The 18174-nt window shown below is 43.0% G+C and overlaps 1 protein-coding gene across 1 annotated transcript in view; it reads right to left on the bottom strand.

Moving 5' to 3' along the window:
* Window positions 1-18174, bottom strand: part of MAST3 (microtubule associated serine/threonine kinase 3) — a 308309-nt gene that overhangs the window by 197290 nt on the left and 92845 nt on the right. The window contains exons 6-9 of the mRNA XM_053702937.1: window positions 17951-18026; window positions 16914-17123; window positions 16435-16536; window positions 4144-4276 (exon numbers count right to left, since the gene is read on the bottom strand). Coding sequence (XP_053558912.1) covers window positions 4144-4276; window positions 16435-16536; window positions 16914-17123; window positions 17951-18026 — 521 coding nt within the window. The remainder of the gene's footprint in view (window positions 1-4143; window positions 4277-16434; window positions 16537-16913; window positions 17124-17950; window positions 18027-18174) is intronic.

The raw sequence follows: 18174 nt of genomic DNA, 5'->3' as shown, positions 1-18174 counted from the left end.
TCAAGATCACCGATGCCCTCTCCTGATTGATCCTGGCTACCAGCCTGGGGATGAGAGGAAACGGCGGGAATACATAAGCTAGTTTGAAGGTCCAAGGTGCTACTAGTGCATCTACTAGAGTCGCCTTGGGATCCCTGGATCTGGACCCGTAGCAAGGAACCTTGAAGTTCTGACGAGAGGCCATCAGATCCATGTCCGGAATGCCCCACAGTTGAGTAATGTGGGCAAAGATTTCCGGATGGAGTTCCCACTCCCCCGGATGTAATGTCTGACGACTCAGAAAATCCGCTTCCCAATTTTCCACTCCTGGGATGTGGATTGCAGACAAGTGGCAGGAGTGAGTCTCCGCCCATGGAATGATTTTGGTCACTTCTTCCATCGCCAGGGAACTCCTTGTTCCCCCCTGATGGTTGATGTACGCAACAGTCGTCATGTTGTCTGATTGAAACCGTATGAACTTGGCCTTTGCTAGCTGAGGCCAAGCCTTGAGAGCATTGAGTATCGCTCTCAGTTCCAGAATATTTATCGGTAAAAGAGATTCTTCCCGAGACCAAAGACCCTGAGCTTTCAGGAGTCCCCAGACCGCGCCCCAGCCCTTCAGACTGGCGTCGGTCGTGACAATGACCCACTCTGGTCTGCGGAAGCTCATCCCCTGTGACAGGTTGTCCAGGGACAGCCACCAACGGAGTGAATCTCTGGTCCTCTGATTTACTTGTATCGTCGGAGACAAGTCTGTATAGTCCCCATTCCACTGACTGAGCATGCACAGTTGTAATGGTCTTAGATGAATGCGCGCAAAAGGAACTATGTCCATTGCCGCTACCATCAAACCTATTACTTCCATGCACTGCGCTATGGAAGGAAGAGGAACGGAATGAAGTATTTGACAAGAGTTTAGAAGTTTTGTTTTTCTGGCCTCTGTCAGAAAAATCCTCATTCCTAAGGAGTCTATTATTGTTCCCAAGAAGGGAACCCTCGTTGACGGAGATAGAGAACTCTTTTCTACGTTCACTTTCCATCCGTGAGATCTGAGAAAGGCCAGGACAATGTCCGTGTGAGCCTTTGCTAGAGGAAGGGACGACGCTTGAATCAGAATGTCGTCCAAGTAAGGTACTACTGCAATGCCCCTTGGTCTTAGCACCGCTAGAAGGGACCCTAGTACCTTTGTGAAAATCCTTGGAGCAGTGGCTAATCCGAACGGAAGTGCCACGAACTGGTAATGCTTGTCCAGGAATGCGAACCTTAGGAACCGATGATGTTCCTTGTGGATAGGAATATGTAGATACGCATCCTTTAAATCCACCGTGGTCATGAATTGACCTGTTCGAATGGTTTAGAGTAGAAACCGCCCCCTCGACCTTGGGGACTGTCTGCCATAAGTCCTTTCTGGGGTCGACCATAGGAAACAATTTTTTAAATATGGGGGGAGGGACGAAAGGTTTACCGGGCCTTTCCCATTCTTTATTTACAATGTCCGCCACCCGCTTGGGTATAGGAAAAGCTTCGGGGGGCCCCGGGACCTCTAGGAACTTGTCCATTTTACATAGTTTCTCTGGGATGACCAAATTCTCACAATCATCCAGAGTGGATAACACCTCCTTAAGCAGAGCGCGGAGATGTTCCAACTTAAATTTAAATGTAATCACATCAGGTTCAGCTTGTTGAGAAATTTTCCCTGAATCTGAAATTTCTCCCTCAGACAAAACCTCCCTGGCCCCCTCAGACTGGTGTAGGGGCCCTTCAGAAACAATATCATCAGCGTCCTCATGCTCTTCAGTATTTTCTAAAACAGAGCAGTCGCGCTTTCGCTGATAAGTGGGCATTTTGGCTAAAATGTTTTTGATAGAATTATCCATTACAGCCGTTAATTGTTGCATAGTAAGGAGTATTGGCGCGCTAGATGTACTAGGGGCCTCTTGTGTGGGCAAGACGAAGGAGGGGATGATGCAGTACCATGCTTACTCCCCTCACTTGAGGAATCATCTTGGGCATCATTTTCTCTAAATTTTGTGTCACATAAATCACATCTATTTAAATGAGAAGGGACCTTGGCTTCCCCACATTCAGAACACAGTCTATCTGGCAGTTCAGACATGTTAAACAGGCATAAACTTGATAACAAAGTACAAAAAACGTTTTAAAATAAAACCGTTACTGTCACTTTAAATTTTAAACTGAACACACTTTATTACTGCAATTGCGAAAAAGTATGAAGGAATTGTTCAAAATTCACCAAAATTTCACCACAGTGTCTTAAAGCCTTAAAAGTATTGCACACCAAATTTGGAAGCTTTAACCCTTAAAATAACGGAACCGGAGCCGTTTTTATATTTAACCCCTTTACAGTCCCTGGTATCTGCTTTGCTGAGACCCAACCAAGCCCAAAGGGGAATACGATACCAAATGACGCCTTCAGAAAGTCTTTTCTATGTATCAGAGCTCCTCACACATGCATCTGCATGTCATGCTTCTCAAAAACAAGTGCGCAATACAGGCGCGAAAATGAGACTCTGCCTATGATTAGGGAAAGCCCCTAGAGAATAAGGTGTCCAATACAGTAGTGCCTGCCGGTTATTTTACAAAATTCCCAAGATTAAAATAATTCCTCAAGGCTATGGAGTATAAAATATGTTTATATATAAATCGATTTAGCCCAGAAAATGTCTACAGTCTTAAAAAGCCCTTGTGAAGCCCTTATTTACTGTCTGAATAAAAATGGCTTACCGGATCCCATAGGGAAAATGACAGCTTCCAGCATTACATCGTCTTGTTAGAATGTGTCATACCTCAAGCAGCATAAGTCTGCTCACTGTTCCCCCAACTGAAGTTAATTCCTCTCAACAGTCCTGTGTGGAACAGCCATCGATTTTAGTAACGGTTGCTAAAATCATTTTCCTCTTACAAACAGAAATCTTCATCTCTTTTCTGTTTCAGAGTAAATAGTACATACCAGCACTATTTTAAAATAACAAACTCTTGATTGAATAATAAAAACTACAGTTAAACACTAAAAAACTCTAAGCCATCTCCGTGGAGATGTTGCCTGTACAACGGCAAAGAGAATGACTGGGGAAGGCGGAGCCTAGGAGGGATCATGTGACCAGCTTTGCTGGGCTCTTTGCCATTTCCTGTTGGGGAAGAGAATATCCCACAAGTAAGGATGACGCCGTGGACCGGACTCACCTATGTTGGAGAAAGCTGGTTACAAAACCATACAGAGCATCTCCTAAGTGTCCCACAGTGCCCAAATACTGCCCAAACATAAACTCACACTGGTTTAACGGTCCCTGTATCAATCACAGACAGAGGAAATAGTTCAAGCCACGCTCTGGCTATGAGTAAGGCTAACGCCGAAACGCGTCTACCATAGTATTTGCTAGCCTTGTATTCTTCTTTTCTGTATTTTACCCTGAGGGTATAAACCCTCTAATTTCCTGTTTGTTTATGGTTTATTACGGAATTGGATATCCATCCATTAAATTAATTTTCCAGCAAACGCTCCGTGCTTCTCAATTTTTTGTGCATATTAACAGTACCTGTACCCATCAAAGTGCCAAACTCTCTTTAATTAAAGAAAATAAAAACCGGCACTTACCTGAGTTAAATCTGCCAGGCAGCAGGGCAGCTCACAGATATGGAAAGGCTTCCTCCCCCCATAGACCCATGGAACAAATGAAGAACTGACTACTCTTAATCAGGCATTCCGGATAGGGCAGCACCAAACAAAGGCACAGTGAAATGAAAAAACCCACCAGTTTCCAAGTGCTCAAAAGCCACCACAGCTCTACTGAAGAGACTGATGTGGAACACAGCTAGACCCCTAAAAAAACAGAACAGCCAGCTCTGCTTTAAAAATAATAAACCTTTGATTGAAGAATCTTCAGACACCTAAAAACATTACCACCTCCTTGCTGAAGGCAAAGAGAATGACTGTGGGTTGTGGGTAAGGGGAGTGCTATTTAACAGCTTTGGCTGTGGTGCTCTTTGCCGCCTCCTGCTGGCCGGGAGTGATATTCCCAATAGTAATTATGATGATCCGTGGACTCACTGTGTCATTAGAAAGAAATCTTAATGTTTTAATGTTGCATCATTGAAAAGGATAAACTATTTAGAATGATGGTGCTGTTCTAATATACATCTTACCCTCTAAGGGATCCTTAGTGAGTCCAAGTTGGCTGATGATGTAACGAGGAATGTCAGTCTTTATCCCCTGACCCACCTTAGCGTGACCTTCAGCAGCTTCCAATAGATGATAAAACTGCTCTGGATCAAATTCCTAGACACAAAGTATAGAGCATTAGTCAGATAGGTTGAGGATTTGTGAAAAAAAGATATCTAAATGATAGAGAACATTTTAAATGGTTAAAAAAAAATAATGGTCGGATCGAGGGTAGAAAAGAAAAATGGCACTTCATTTAAAAAAAATAAAATGTATGCTTACCTGATAAATTTATTTATTTTACGATACGACGAGTCCACGGATTTCATCCTTACTTATGGGATATCGCCTCCTGGTCAGCAGGAGGAGGCAAAGAGCACCACAGCAGAGCTGTATATATAGCTCCTCCCTTCCCTCCCACTCCAGTCATTCGACCGAAGTTAGGAAGAGAAAGGAAAAGCCAAGGTGAAGAGGTGACTGAAGTTTAACAAAAACATAATTTATGCTTACCTGATAAATTCCTTTCTTCTGTTGTGTGATCAGTCCACGGGTCATCATTACTTCTGGGATATTATCTGCTCCCCTACAGGAAGTGCAAGAGGATTCACCCAGCAGAGTTGCTATATAGCTCCTCCCCTCTACGTCACCTCCAGTCATTCGACCAAAGACCAACGAGAAAGGAGAAGCCAAGGGTGTAGTGGTGACTGAATTATAATTTAAAAAATATGTACCTGCCTTAAAAAACAGGGCGGGCCGTGGACTGATCACACAACAGAAGAAAGGAATTTATCAGGTAAGCATAAATTATGTTTTCTTCTGTTATGTGTGATCAGTCCACGGGTCATCATTACTTCTGGGATACCAATACCAAAGCAAAAGTACACGGATGACGGGAGGGATAGGCAGGCTCATTATACAGAAGGAACCACTGCCTGAAGAACCTTTCTCCCAAAAATAGCCTCCGAAGAAGCAAAAGTGTCAAATTTGTAAAATTTGGAAAAAGTATGAAGCGAAGACCAAGTTGCAGCCTTGCAAATCTGTTCAACAGAGGCCTCATTCTTAAAGGCCCAAGTGGAAGCCACAGCTCTAGTGGAATGAGCTGTAATTCTTTCAGGAGGCTGCTGTCCAGCAGTCTCATAGGCTAAACGTATTATGCTACGAAGCCAAAAAGAGAGAGAGGTAGCAGAAGCTTTTTGACCTCTCCTCTGTCCAGAATAAACGACAAACAGGGAAGAAGTTTGACGAAAATCTTTAGTTGCCTGCAAGTAGAACTTGAGGGCACGAACTACATCCAGATTGTGTAGAAGACGTTCCTTCTTTGAAGAAGGATTTGGACACAAGGAGGGAACAACAATCTCTTGATTGATATTCCTGTTAGAGACAACCTTAGGTAAGAACCCAGGTTTAGTACGCAGAACTACCTTGTCTGAGTGAAAGATCAGATAAGGAGAATCACAATGTAGGGCTGATAACTCAGAGACTCTTCGAGCCGAGGAAATAGCCATTAAAAATAGAACTTTCCAAGATAACAATCTTATATCAATGGAATGAAGGGGTTCAAACGGAACACCCTGTAAAACGTTAAGAACTAAGTTTAAACTCCATGGCGGAGCAACAGTTTTAAACACAGGCTTGATCCTAGCTAAAGCCTGACAAAAGGCCTGGATGTCTGAATTTTCTGACAGACGCCTGTGTAACAAGATGGACAGAGCTGAGATCTGTCCCTTTAATGAACTAGCCGATAAACCCTTTTCTAAACCTTCTTGTAGAAAAGACAATATCCTAGGAATCCTAACCTTACTCCAGGAGTAATCTTTGGATTCACACCAGTATAGGTATTTACGCCATATTTTATGGTAAATCTTTCTGGTAACAGGCTTCCTAGCCTGTATCAGGGTATCAATAACCGACTCAGAAAACCCACGTTTTGATAAAATCAAGCGTTCAATTTCCAAGCAGTCAGCTTCAGAGAAGTTAGACTTTGATGTTTGAATGGACCCTGAATCAGAAGGTCCTGTCTTAGAGGTAGAGACCACGGCGGACAGGATGACATGTCCACTAGATCTGCATACCAAGTCCTGCGCGGCCATGCAGGCGCTATTAGAATCACTGATGCTCTCTCCTGTTTGATTTTGGCAATCAATCGAGGAAGCAGCGGGAAGGGTGGAAACACATAAGCCATCCTGAAGTTCCAAGGTGCTGTCAAAGCATCTATCAGGACCGCTCCCGGATCCCTGGATCTGGATCCGTAGCGAGGAAGTTTGGCGTTCTGGCGAGACGCCATGAGATCTATCTCTGGTTTGCCCCAACGTCGAAGTATTTGGGCAAAGACCTCCGGATGAAGTTCCCACTCCCCCGGATGAAGAGTCTGGCGACTCAAGAAATCCGCCTCCCAGTTCTCCACTCCCGGGATGTGGATTGCTGACAGATGGCAAGAGTGAGACTCTGCCCAGCGAATTATCTTTGATACTTCTATCATTGCTAGGGAGCTTCTTGTCCCTCCCTGATGGTTGATGTAAGCTACAGTCGTGATGTTGTCCGACTGAAACCTGATGAACCCCCGAGTCTTTAACTGGGGCCAAGCTAGAAGGGCATTGAGAACTGCTCTCAATTCCAGAATGTTTATTGGCAGGAGACTTTCCTCCTGACTCCATTGTCCCTGAGCCTTCAGAGAATTCCAGACAGCGCCCCAACCTAGAAGGCTGGCGTCTGTTGTTACAATTGTCCAGTCCGGCCTGCTGAAAGGCATCCCCCTGGACAGATGTGGCCGAGAAAGCCACCATAGAAGAGAGTTTCTGGTCTCTTGATCCAGATTCAGAGTGGGGGACAAATCTGAGTAATCCCCATTCCACTGACTCAGCATGCACAATTGCAGCGGTCTGAGATGTAGGCGTGCAAAGGGTACTATGTCCATTGCTGCTACCATTAAGCCGATCACCTCCATGCATTGAGCTACTGACGGGAGTTGAATGGAATGAAGGACACGGCATGCATTTAGAAGCTTTGTTAATCTGTCTTCTGTCAGATAAATCTTCATTTCTACAGAATCTATAAGAGTCCCCAAGAATGGAACCCTTGTGAGAGGCAAGAGAGAACTCTTCTTTTCGTTCACTTTCCATCCATGCGACCTTAGAAATGCCAGAACTAACTCTGTATGAGACTTGGCAGTTTGAAAGCTTGAAGCTTGTATCAGAATGTCGTCTAGGTACGGAGCTACCGAAATTCCTCGCGGTCTCAGAACCGCTAGAAGGGCACCCAGAACCTTTGTGAAAATTCTTGGAGCCGTGGCCAATCCGAATGGAAGGGCTACAAACTGGTAATGCCTGTCTAAGAAGGCAAACCTTAGATATCGGTAATGATCTTTGTGAATCGGTATGTGAAGGTAAGCATCCTTTAAATCCACTGTGGTCATGTACTGACCCTTTTGGATCATGGGTAAGATTGTCCGAATAGTTTCCATTTTGAACGATGGAACTCTTAGGAATTTGTTTAGGATCTTTAAATCCAAGATTGGCCTGAAAGTTCCCTCTTTTTTGGGAACCACAAACAGGTTTGAGTAAAACCCTTGTCCTTGTTCCGACCGCGGAACCGGATGGATCACTCCCATTAATAATAGATCTTGTACACAGCGTAGAAACGCGTCTTTCTTTATTTGGTTTGTTGACAACCTTGACAGATGAAATCTCCCTCGTGGGGGAGATAATTTGAAGTCTAGAAGGTATCCCTGAGATATGATCTCTAGCGCCCAGGGATCCTGGACATCTCTTGCCCAAGCCTGGGCGAAGAGAGAGAGTCTGCCCCCCACTAGATCCGGTCCCGGATCGGGGGCCCTCGGTTCATGCTGTCTTAGGGGCAGCAGCAGGTTTTCTGGCCTGCTTGCCCTTATTCCAGGACTGGTTAGGTTTCCAGCCTTGTCTGTAACGAGCAACAGCTCCTTCCTGTTTTGGTGCAGTGGAAGTTGATGCTGCACCTGCTTTGAAATTCCGAAAGGGACGAAAATTAGACTGTCTAGCCTTAGCTTTGGCTTTGTCTTGAGGTAGAGCGTGGCCCTTACCTCCTGTAATGTCAGCGATAATTTCTTTCAAACCGGGCCCAAATAAAGTTTGCCCCTTGAAAGGTATATTAAGTAATTTGGACTTAGAAGTTACATCAGCCGACCAGGATTTTAGCCACAGCGCCCTACGTGCCTGAATGGCGAATCCTGAATTCTTAGCCGTAAGTTTGGTTAAATGTACTACGGCCTCCGAAATGAATGAATTAGCTAGTTTAAGGACTCTAAGCCTGTCCGTAATGTCGTCCAGCGTAGCGGAACTAAGGTTCTCTTCCAGAGACTCAATCCAAAATGCTGCCGCAGCCGTAATCGGCGCGATGCATGCAAGGGGTTGCAATATAAAACCTTGTTGAACAAACATTTTCTTAAGGTAACCCTCTAATTTTTTATCCATAGGATCTGAAAAAGCACAGCTATCCTCCACCGGGATAGTGGTGCGCTTAGCTAAAGTAGAAACTGCTCCCTCCACCTTAGGGACCGTTTGCCATAAGTCCCGTGTGGTGGCGTCTATTGGAAACATCTTTCTAAATATTGGAGGGGGTGAGAACGGCACACCGGGTCTATCCCACTCCTTAGTAACAATTTCAGTTAATCTCTTAGGTATAGGAAAAACGTCAGTACTCGCCGGTACCGCAAAGTATTTATCCAACCTACACATTTTCTCTGGTATTGCAACAGTGTTACAATCATTAAGAGCCGCTAAGACCTCCCCTAGTAATACACGGAGGTTTTCCAATTTAAATTTAAAATTTGAAATATCTGAATCCAATCTGCTTGGATCAGAACCGTCACCTACAGAATGAAGCTCTCCGTCCTCATGCTCTGCAAGCTGTGACGCAGTATCAGACATGGCCCTAGAATTATCAGCGCACTCTGTTCTCACCCCAGAGTGATCACGCTTGCCTCTTAGTTCTGGTAACTTAGCCAAAACTTCAGTCATAACAGTAGCCATATCTTGTAATGTTATCTGTAATGGCTGCCCAGATGTACTAGGCGCCATAATATCACGCACCTCCCGGGCGGGAGACGCAGGTACTGACACGTGAGGCGAGTTAGACGGCATAACTCTCCCCTCGCTGTTTGGTGAAATTTGTTCAATTTGTACAGATTGGCTTTTATTTAAAGTAGCATCAATACAGTTAGTACATAAATTTCTATTGGGCTCCACCTTGGCATTGGAACAAATGACACAGGTATCTTCCTCTGAATCAGACATGTTTAACACACTAGCAATAAACATGCAACTTGGTTACAATCTTATTTAACAAAAACGTACTGTGCCTCAAAGAAGCACTAAACGATTAAATGACAGTTGAAATAATGAACTGAAAAACAGTTATAGCATCACTCTTTAAAAACAACACAACTTGTTAGCAAAGGTTTGTTCCCATTAGTAAAGTAACACTAATTAAATTTTAAACATAAAAATCACAGAGCAACGTTTTAAAACACAGTCACTACATAAATCTCACAGCTCTGCTGAGAGAATCTACCTCCCTTCAAAGAAGTTTGAAGACCCCTGAGTTCTGTTAGAGATGAACCGGATCATGCAGAAAATACAAGTGTAACTGACTGGAAATTTTTTGATGCGTAGCAAAGAGCGCCAAAAACGGCCCCTCCCCCTCACACACAGCAGTGAGAGAGAAACGAAACTGTCATAAGCAAAACAAGCAAACTGCCAAGTGGAAAAATAATGCCCAAATATTTATTCACTCAGTACCTCAGAAATGCAAACGATTCTACATTCCAGCAAAAACGTTTAACATGAATTAAATACCTATTAAAAGGTTTAATGTACTTTTACAGAGTAATTCCGGTGAAATACCATCCCCAGAATACTGAAGTGTAGAGTATACATACATGTCATTATAACGGTATAGCAGGATTTTCTCATCAATTCCATTCAGAAAATAAAAACTGCTACATACCTCAATGCAGATTCAACTGCCCGCTGTCCCCTGATCTGAAGCTTTTACCTCCCTCAGATGGCCGAGAAACAGCAATATGATCTTAACTACTCCGGTTAAAATCATAAGAAAAACTCTGGTAGATTCTTCTTCAAACTCTGCCAGAGAAGTAATAACACGCTCCGGTGCTATTGTAAAATAACAAACTTTTGATTGAAGTTATAAAAACTAAGTATAATCACCATAGTCCTCTCACACATCCTATCTAGTCTTTGGGTGCAAGAGAATGACTGGAGGTGACGTAGAGGGGAGGAGCTATATAGCAACTCTGCTGGGTGAATCCTCTTGCACTTCCTGTAGGGGAGCAGATAATATCCCAGAAGTAATGATGACCCGTGGACTGATCACACATAACAGAAGAAAATAAAAACCTGTCTTAGAAAACAACAGGGTGGGCCCGTGGACTCGTCGTATCGTAAAAGAAATACATTTATCAGGTAAGCATAATTTTCCTTTTCTTTTACAAGATACGAAGAGTCCACGGATTTCATCCTTACTTATAGGATACAATACCAAAGCTATAGGACACGGATGAAAGGGAGGGACAAGACAGGAACCCAAACGGAAGGCACCACTGCTTGAAGAACCTTTCTCCCAAAAACAGCCTCGGCCGAGGCAAAAGTATCAAATTTGTAAAATTTAGAAAAAGTATGAAGAGACGACCAAGTTGCAGCCTTGCAAATCTGTTCAACAGAAGCACCATTTTTAAATGCTCATGAGAAAGCCACAGCCCTAGCGGAATGAGCTGTAATTCGTTCAGGAGGCTGCTGTCCAGCAGTCTTGTATGCAAAACGGATGATACCCTTCAGCCAAAAAGAAAGAGGTAGCCGTAGCTTTCTGACCCCTACGTTTCCCAGTAAAAACAACAAATAATGAAAATGATTGACGAAATTCCTTAGTCGCCTGCAAGTAAAACTTCAGGGCACGGACTACGTCCAAATTATGCAACAGACGCTCCTTCTTTGAAGAAGGATTAGGACACAATAAAGGAACAACAATTTCCTTATTAATATTGTTGCTGGAAACAACCTTAGGAATAAAACCAGGTTTGGTACACAACACTACCTTATCGGAATGAAAAATAAGATAAGGAGAATCACATTGTAATGCTGAAAGCTCAGAAACTCTGCGAGTAGAAGAAGAAATAGCAACCAAAAATAAAACTTTCCAAGATAACAACTTAATATCCATGGAATGCATAGGTTCAAACGGAACCCCTTGAAGAACATTTAGAACTAAATTCAAACTCCAAGGAGGAGCAATTGGTCTAAACACAGGCCTGATTCTAGTCAGAGCCTGACAAAAAGATTGAACATCCAAAATATCTACCAGACGTTTGTGTAACAAAATAGACAAAGCAGAAATTTGTCCCTTTAAGGAACTTGCTGACAACCCTTTCTCCAATCCTTCTTGGAGAAAGGATAAAATCCTAGGAATCCTAATCTTACTCCATGAGTAGTCCTTGGATTTGCACCAATAAAGATATTTACACCATATCTTATGGTAAATCTTTCTAGTAACAGGCTTACGTGCCTGAATCAAAGTATCAATGACCGAATCAGAGAACCCTTGCTTAGATATAATCAAGCGTTCAATCTCCAAGCAGTCAGCTGCAGAGAAATTAGATTCGGATGATGGAAGGGTCCCAGAATGAGAAGGTCCTGCCTCATTGGAAGCTTCCACGGTGGCAGAGATGACATGTCCACCAGATCGGCATACCAAGTCCTGCGAGGCCACGCCGGAGCGATGAGGTTCACCGAAGCCCTCTCCTGTTTGACTCGAGCAATCACCCGAGGAAGGAGAGCAAATGAAGGAACACATAAGCTAGGTTGAACGACCAAGGAACTGCCAAGGCATCTATCAGTTCGGCCTGAGGATCCCTGGACCTGGATCCGTATCTCAGAAACTTGGCATTCTGACGAGACGCCATAAGATCCAGTTCCGGCCTGCCCCATCTGAGAATCAGGTCGGCAAAGACCTCCGGGTGGAGTTCCCATTTCCCCGGATGAAACGTCTGTCTGCTCAAAAAATCTGCCTCCCAGTTGTCCTCTCCTGGGATGTAGATTGCTGACAGATAACAAGAGTGAGCTTCCGCCCACCAAATTATCTAGGATACTTCTGTCATCGCTAAGGAACTCCTTGTTCCTCCCTGATGATTGATGTAAGCCACAGTCGTGATGTTGTCCGAATGGAATCTGATGAATTTGGCCTAGGCCAACTGAGGCCAAGACTGAAGCGCATTGAATATGGCTCTCAACTCCAGAATATTGATGGGAAGTAGAGACTCTGACCGAGTCCACACACCCTGAGCCTTCAGGGAGTTCCAGACTGCACCCCATCCTATTAGGCTGGCGTCCGTTGTCACTATAACCCATGAGGGTCTGCGGAAACACGTCCCTTGGGACAGATGATCCAGCGACAACCACCAAAGAGGAGAGACCCTTGTCTCCTGATCCAGATCTATTTGAGGAGATAAATTTGCATAATCTCCATTCCATTGTCTGAGCATGCTCAGTTGTAGAGGTCTGAGATGAAAACGAGCAAACGGAATGATGCCCATTGCAGCCACCATCAATCCAATTGCCTCCATGAACTGAGCCACTGACGGCCGAGGATTGGACTGAAGGGATCAGCATGTATTCAGAATCTTTAACTTTCTGACTTCCGTCAGAAAATTTTTCATAGATAGAGAGTCTATTAGAGTTCCCAGGAAAGGAACCCTCGTCTGTGGAATTAGTGAACTCTTTTCTAGATTCACCTTCCACCCGTGAGTCCTTAGAAAGGACAGAACAATGTCTGTATGAGACTTCGTCAGCTGATAAGACGACGCCTAGATCAGAATATCGTCCAGATAAGGCGCAACTGCAATGCCCCTCGGCCGAGAACCGCCAGCAGAGACCCCAGAACCTTTGTGAAAATTCTGGGTGCCGTGGCCAGACCAAAAGGAAGGGCCACAAACTGAAAATGTTTGTCCAGAAAAGCAAACCTCAGGAACTTGTGATGATCTCTGTGGATAGAAATATGAAGATATGCATCCTTTAAATCCACGGTAGTCATATTGACCCTCCTGGATCAATGGAAGAATTGTCTGAATAGTCTCCATCTTGAAGGATGGAACTCTGAGAAACTTGTTTAGACTTTTGAGATCTAAAATAGGTCGACACATTCCCTCTTTTTTGGGAACTACAAAGAGATTTGAGTAAAACCCCCTGTCCCTGTATTGGAACGGGATAAATTAGGAGGAGAGGTCTCTTACACAACTTAAGAACGCCTCTCTTTTTATCAGGTCTACAGACAATCGTGAAAGAAGAAACCTTCCTCTGGGGAAGGAATTTTTGAACTCCAACGTATACCCTTGAGACACAATTTCTAGTGTCCAGGGATCCTGAACTTTTCTTATCCAAGCCTGAACAAAGAGAGAAAGTCTGCCCCTACTAGATTCAGATCGGGGGCCGCCCCTTCATGCTGTCTTGATAGCAGCGACGGGCTACTTGGGTTGTTTACCCTTGTTCCAAGACTGGTTGGGTCTCCATGTGGGCTTGGCTTGTGAATAATTCCCTTCCTGTTTAGTGGAAGAGGGGATTCCCTTGAAATTTCGAACGGAACAAAAACTACTCTGTCGCCCCCTTTGTTTAGATGTCTTATCTTGAGGGAGAAGGTGACCCTTACCTCCCGTAATGTCAGAAATGTTTTCTTTCAAGTCAGGCCCAAATACGGTCTTTCCCTTGAAAGGAATAGCCAAAAGCTTGGATTTAGAGGACACATTCGCAGACCAAGATTTTAACCATAAGGCTCTTCGTGCTAAGAGAACCCCGAACTCTTAGCCGCCAATTTTGTGATCTGAAAGGAAGTGTCCGTAATAAAAGAATTAGCCAGCTTAAGGGCCTTAATTCTATCTTGTATTTCTTCCAAAGGAGTCTAAGTTCTAAGAGACTCTTCTAGGGCGTCAAACCAGAAAGCAGCCGCAGTCGTGACTGTTACAATGCAGGCTGCCAGTTGCAATAAAAACCCTTGATGAACATAGAGTTTTTTGAGACGACCCTCCAACTTTTTATCCATGGGGTCTTTGAAAGCACAACTGTCCTCAATAGGAATAGTTGTACGCTTCGCCAGAGTAGAAATAGCTCCCTCCACCTTAGGGATCGTCTGCCACGAGTCCCGAACGGTGTCAGCTATAGGGTACATTTTCTTAAACATAGGGGAAGGGGAGAACGGGATACCCGGTCTTCCCCATTCCCTAGCAACTATTTCCGAAATTCTCTAAGGAACCGGAAAAACGTCAGAATAAGAAGGATTCTCCAAGTATCTGTCCATCTTACACAATTTCTCTGGAGGGACCACAATAGAGTCACAGTCGTCCAGAGTCATCAAAACCTCCCGTAGCAACAGTCGGAGGTGTTCAAGCTGACATTATGTCCGAATCTGTCTGGGGCAATGCACTTCCTGAGTCAGACAGTTACCCCTCAGACAGATCCTCCCTACCCGCCACTTCAGAGCCTTGGGAGGGTATATCGGAGATCGCCATCAAAGTATCAGAAGTCGCAGGGACCACCTGGGCCTCTTTCCAACTACGTTTGCCCTGTAACACTGCAACTTAGATAAAACTTCTGAAAGAGTAGATGACATAACCACAGCTATATCCTGCAGAGTGAAAGAAGCAGATGCCGTTGAAGAACATGGCGTCATTTGTGCGGGCGTTAAAGGCTGTGACGCTTGGGGAGAAAGTTGCGGCATTCCCCGAATCTCATCAGTCTGAGAACAGTCATTAGATATATCTTTATTAAAGAAATTTTGTTCTTTACACTGTAAAGCCCTCTCTGTACATGAGGGACAAAGTGTAACAGGGGGTTACACAATGGCATCTAAACACATAGGACATGTACTTTCCAGAAGGTTAGCCATGACAAAAGGCAAGCAATAGCAATATTGGTCGTGCTACTGTAATTTAAAAAATAAAAAGCAATAACTTTGAAAAATTTGCTGAGCAAAACGAGTATACTGTGTCTTTAAAATTTAAACTGTATAGTTTTTACTGCACCGCAATAAACATAGGATTTTCAGTAGGATTTTCAGTAGATAACCCAATAAGTGTACACTAGCAATGCATAATGACTTAGGGACACAATTTATAACATGCACCTCGCCACAGCTCTGCTGCGGCGCCTACCTGTCCCCACGAGTCACACAACAGAACACCGGGAACGGCATGTCTAAGACCGCTTGTGAATTTTTTTTATCACAAACACAAGCTGACTTAGGCCACCCCGGAGCCTCTAGACATGCTGCCTCATCGACAGAATCCGGACATGAACTGCGCGCAAAACGCCAAGCTCCGCCCATCGTGGGCGGATACTAACTCCGGAAAATAGAGACCGCATGGGAATAAACATGTCGGTCACCAAATTACCACCACACAACTTAAATAAAGTGTACCATGATCCACCAATGTGCCCCCTCAAACAGAAAAAAACAACCCTGTCCTGCCATTAGTTTTTAACAGTTATCAGCCACAATCTCCTAGCGTCAAGCCATGTGTATCCGCCGGCTAATACTCATTAGGCTTTGTGTAAAACTTCTGCCACTATAGTATAGCTTAGTTTATTGAATAAAAAGGGTAGATCCATGCACACAAATTATCCCTGTGCAAAATGATAACCCCTTCCCGGTATAGGGAATAAGTGTCAGTCTGTTCTGAGCTACACATTCTCTCCCAGAAGCAAAAAGACTGTACATACCTTAACGCTGAGCACAGCATGAACCTGTCCCACACAATGAAGATGTTCTTTTCATCACCTCCAGCAATCTGTGGGAACAAACTGGGTCTTAGATAATATCTTAAGACCTTCAGCAGGACAGTAAACGGTATGGGAGTCTGCAGAAATAATGCTGAAAAGCCTGCAGCTCTAGCACTGAGACAAAAAAAGCACACACTGGTACCATTTCAAAATAATAAACTCTTGATTGAAGAATCTAAACTAACACCTCACTTTACCTCTTCCTATCACTAACACAGGCAAAGAGAATGACTGGAGTGGGAGGGAAGGGAGGAGCTATATATACACAGCTCTGCTGTGGTGCTCTTTGCCTCCTCCTGATGACCAGGAGGCGATATCCCATAAGAATGAAATCCGTGGACTCGTCGTATCTTGTAAAAGAAAAAAAAATACTTTGGTCGGGATATTTCTTCTACATACTGTCATTTTTATAAAAAGACAACTACAATTATTCTATATGACATTAAAAAAACTCTAGATTACCAGACACTCCAGCAGTCGTGCTGGTCGGGCAATCACCATTAGCAGTTTTCTACCCAACTGGACAATAAACGCGACTTCCTCACCCTCTGACCGATTGTAAGCCTGGATTTCAGGGGAGAAATAAAATGTGAAAAAATAAGACACAATTTTAATAATTCCTCTATATAACTAACTCCTTGAGCTCAGCACAACCATTGGTACAGCTCATCCAATAGCTTCATTCAACACTGCCTATAATTCTTCCTACTAACAAGTATAAACAAAACCAATACTCCATATAATCTTTCCTATTGCTAAAACTATTTTTACGTATGGTTTGGAGATATATATATATATATATATATATATATATAAAGTGTAGGAAATTTACATCAAACACGACGCCTATTGCTCTTTATAACACTTCCATTAAATTAATTTTGCTGCCCCTTTAATCCCTTACAGACACAGATAATGATATTACATTGTTAACAACTTACATCCTCCAGCATTTTCTCTAGATTCTCTTGCAGTTCCACAAAGTAGCGTGAGGTGATCAATGCTCCCTTAGATTTGTCTAGGCAATCCCTGGCCAGCTCAATGATTTGATGATGGATGAATCCCAGGACCCCATCAGCCAATGGCAATGTATGACTAGGGCAGAAGTTTGTGATTATGTCTTGCAGCCTCTCTTCCATCTGTGCCGTAGCCTAGAGGGGACAAAATAAGAAACATTGTCAAATTTAAAAAAAAAAAAAATTCCAAAAAAAAACCTCCCAGCAATACTAAAAGACATATCCTGATTAACACCCATTTTAATGAATTCATAAATTATCCTTATTTTAAAACCGCTAGAGCGCAACAGTAGAATGTCTAGACAACACTGAGATTGACACAAGCATTACGGATTTTTCTAGAAAAGTGTACTGTTATGTTGCTAGGTTTGCATTGTCTTTTTGGTAACAGGGCCAACACAAAAGCATTTCTCAAATCAGACCAATATGTGAGACAACTTAAATCTACTTTTATTTGTTGACTAGTAGATCTTCCAGTAATATCACTTCCAACTTTGTAACAATGTGTGTAAGCTTAAAAATAAAGTAGACTGAAGGTATGGTTATTTTTTTTAATCTCCAATTGTTTTTGTTCTATACTTTGATTTCAAAAGTTCACAGACATTAAACAGTGTAAAAAAAGGAGGCGCTCTAAAACTTTTGACCAGAAGTGTAGAACTTTCTAAACATTATCACATTAATGAAAATGATTGCATTGGATCCCAGTAGGAAGGAATGATCACATATGAATGGTGCATGTCACTCACTTTTAGACTTATAATCATTCAATATGGAAAAAGAATTGTTTATATTATGTCTGCATTTTTACAGCAAAACTTAACGGTCATATTGGGAACAGATTGCATATCTGCATTACCTGATCCATCAGTCCAGCCCCACATAGTTTGTAGATTAATAAATTAAATCCTAGATACATTAACCACCACCACCACCACCAATAAAAAAGGAAATTAATAAGTCACCTTGGGAAATCTCTCCTTGTAGACATGGTTCATCATAATTATCTCATTATCAAAATTTCCTGATGCACGTCCAGGGCTGAAGAACAAGAGAAGTAAAGCTGTGTTTAACTTAAAGGGACAGTATACACCAATTTTCATGTAACTGCATGTAATAGACACTACTATAAATAATAATATGCAGATACTGTTATAAAAATACAGAATAAAATCTTTTAAAATCTTAC

This window comes from Bombina bombina, chromosome 2 (genome assembly GCF_027579735.1).
Source record: "Bombina bombina isolate aBomBom1 chromosome 2, aBomBom1.pri, whole genome shotgun sequence".
NCBI classification, from domain to species: Eukaryota; Metazoa; Chordata; class Amphibia; order Anura; family Bombinatoridae; genus Bombina; species Bombina bombina.
The sequence above is the reverse complement of the archived record's forward strand: the minus strand, read 5'-3'. Positions and strand labels throughout refer to the sequence as shown.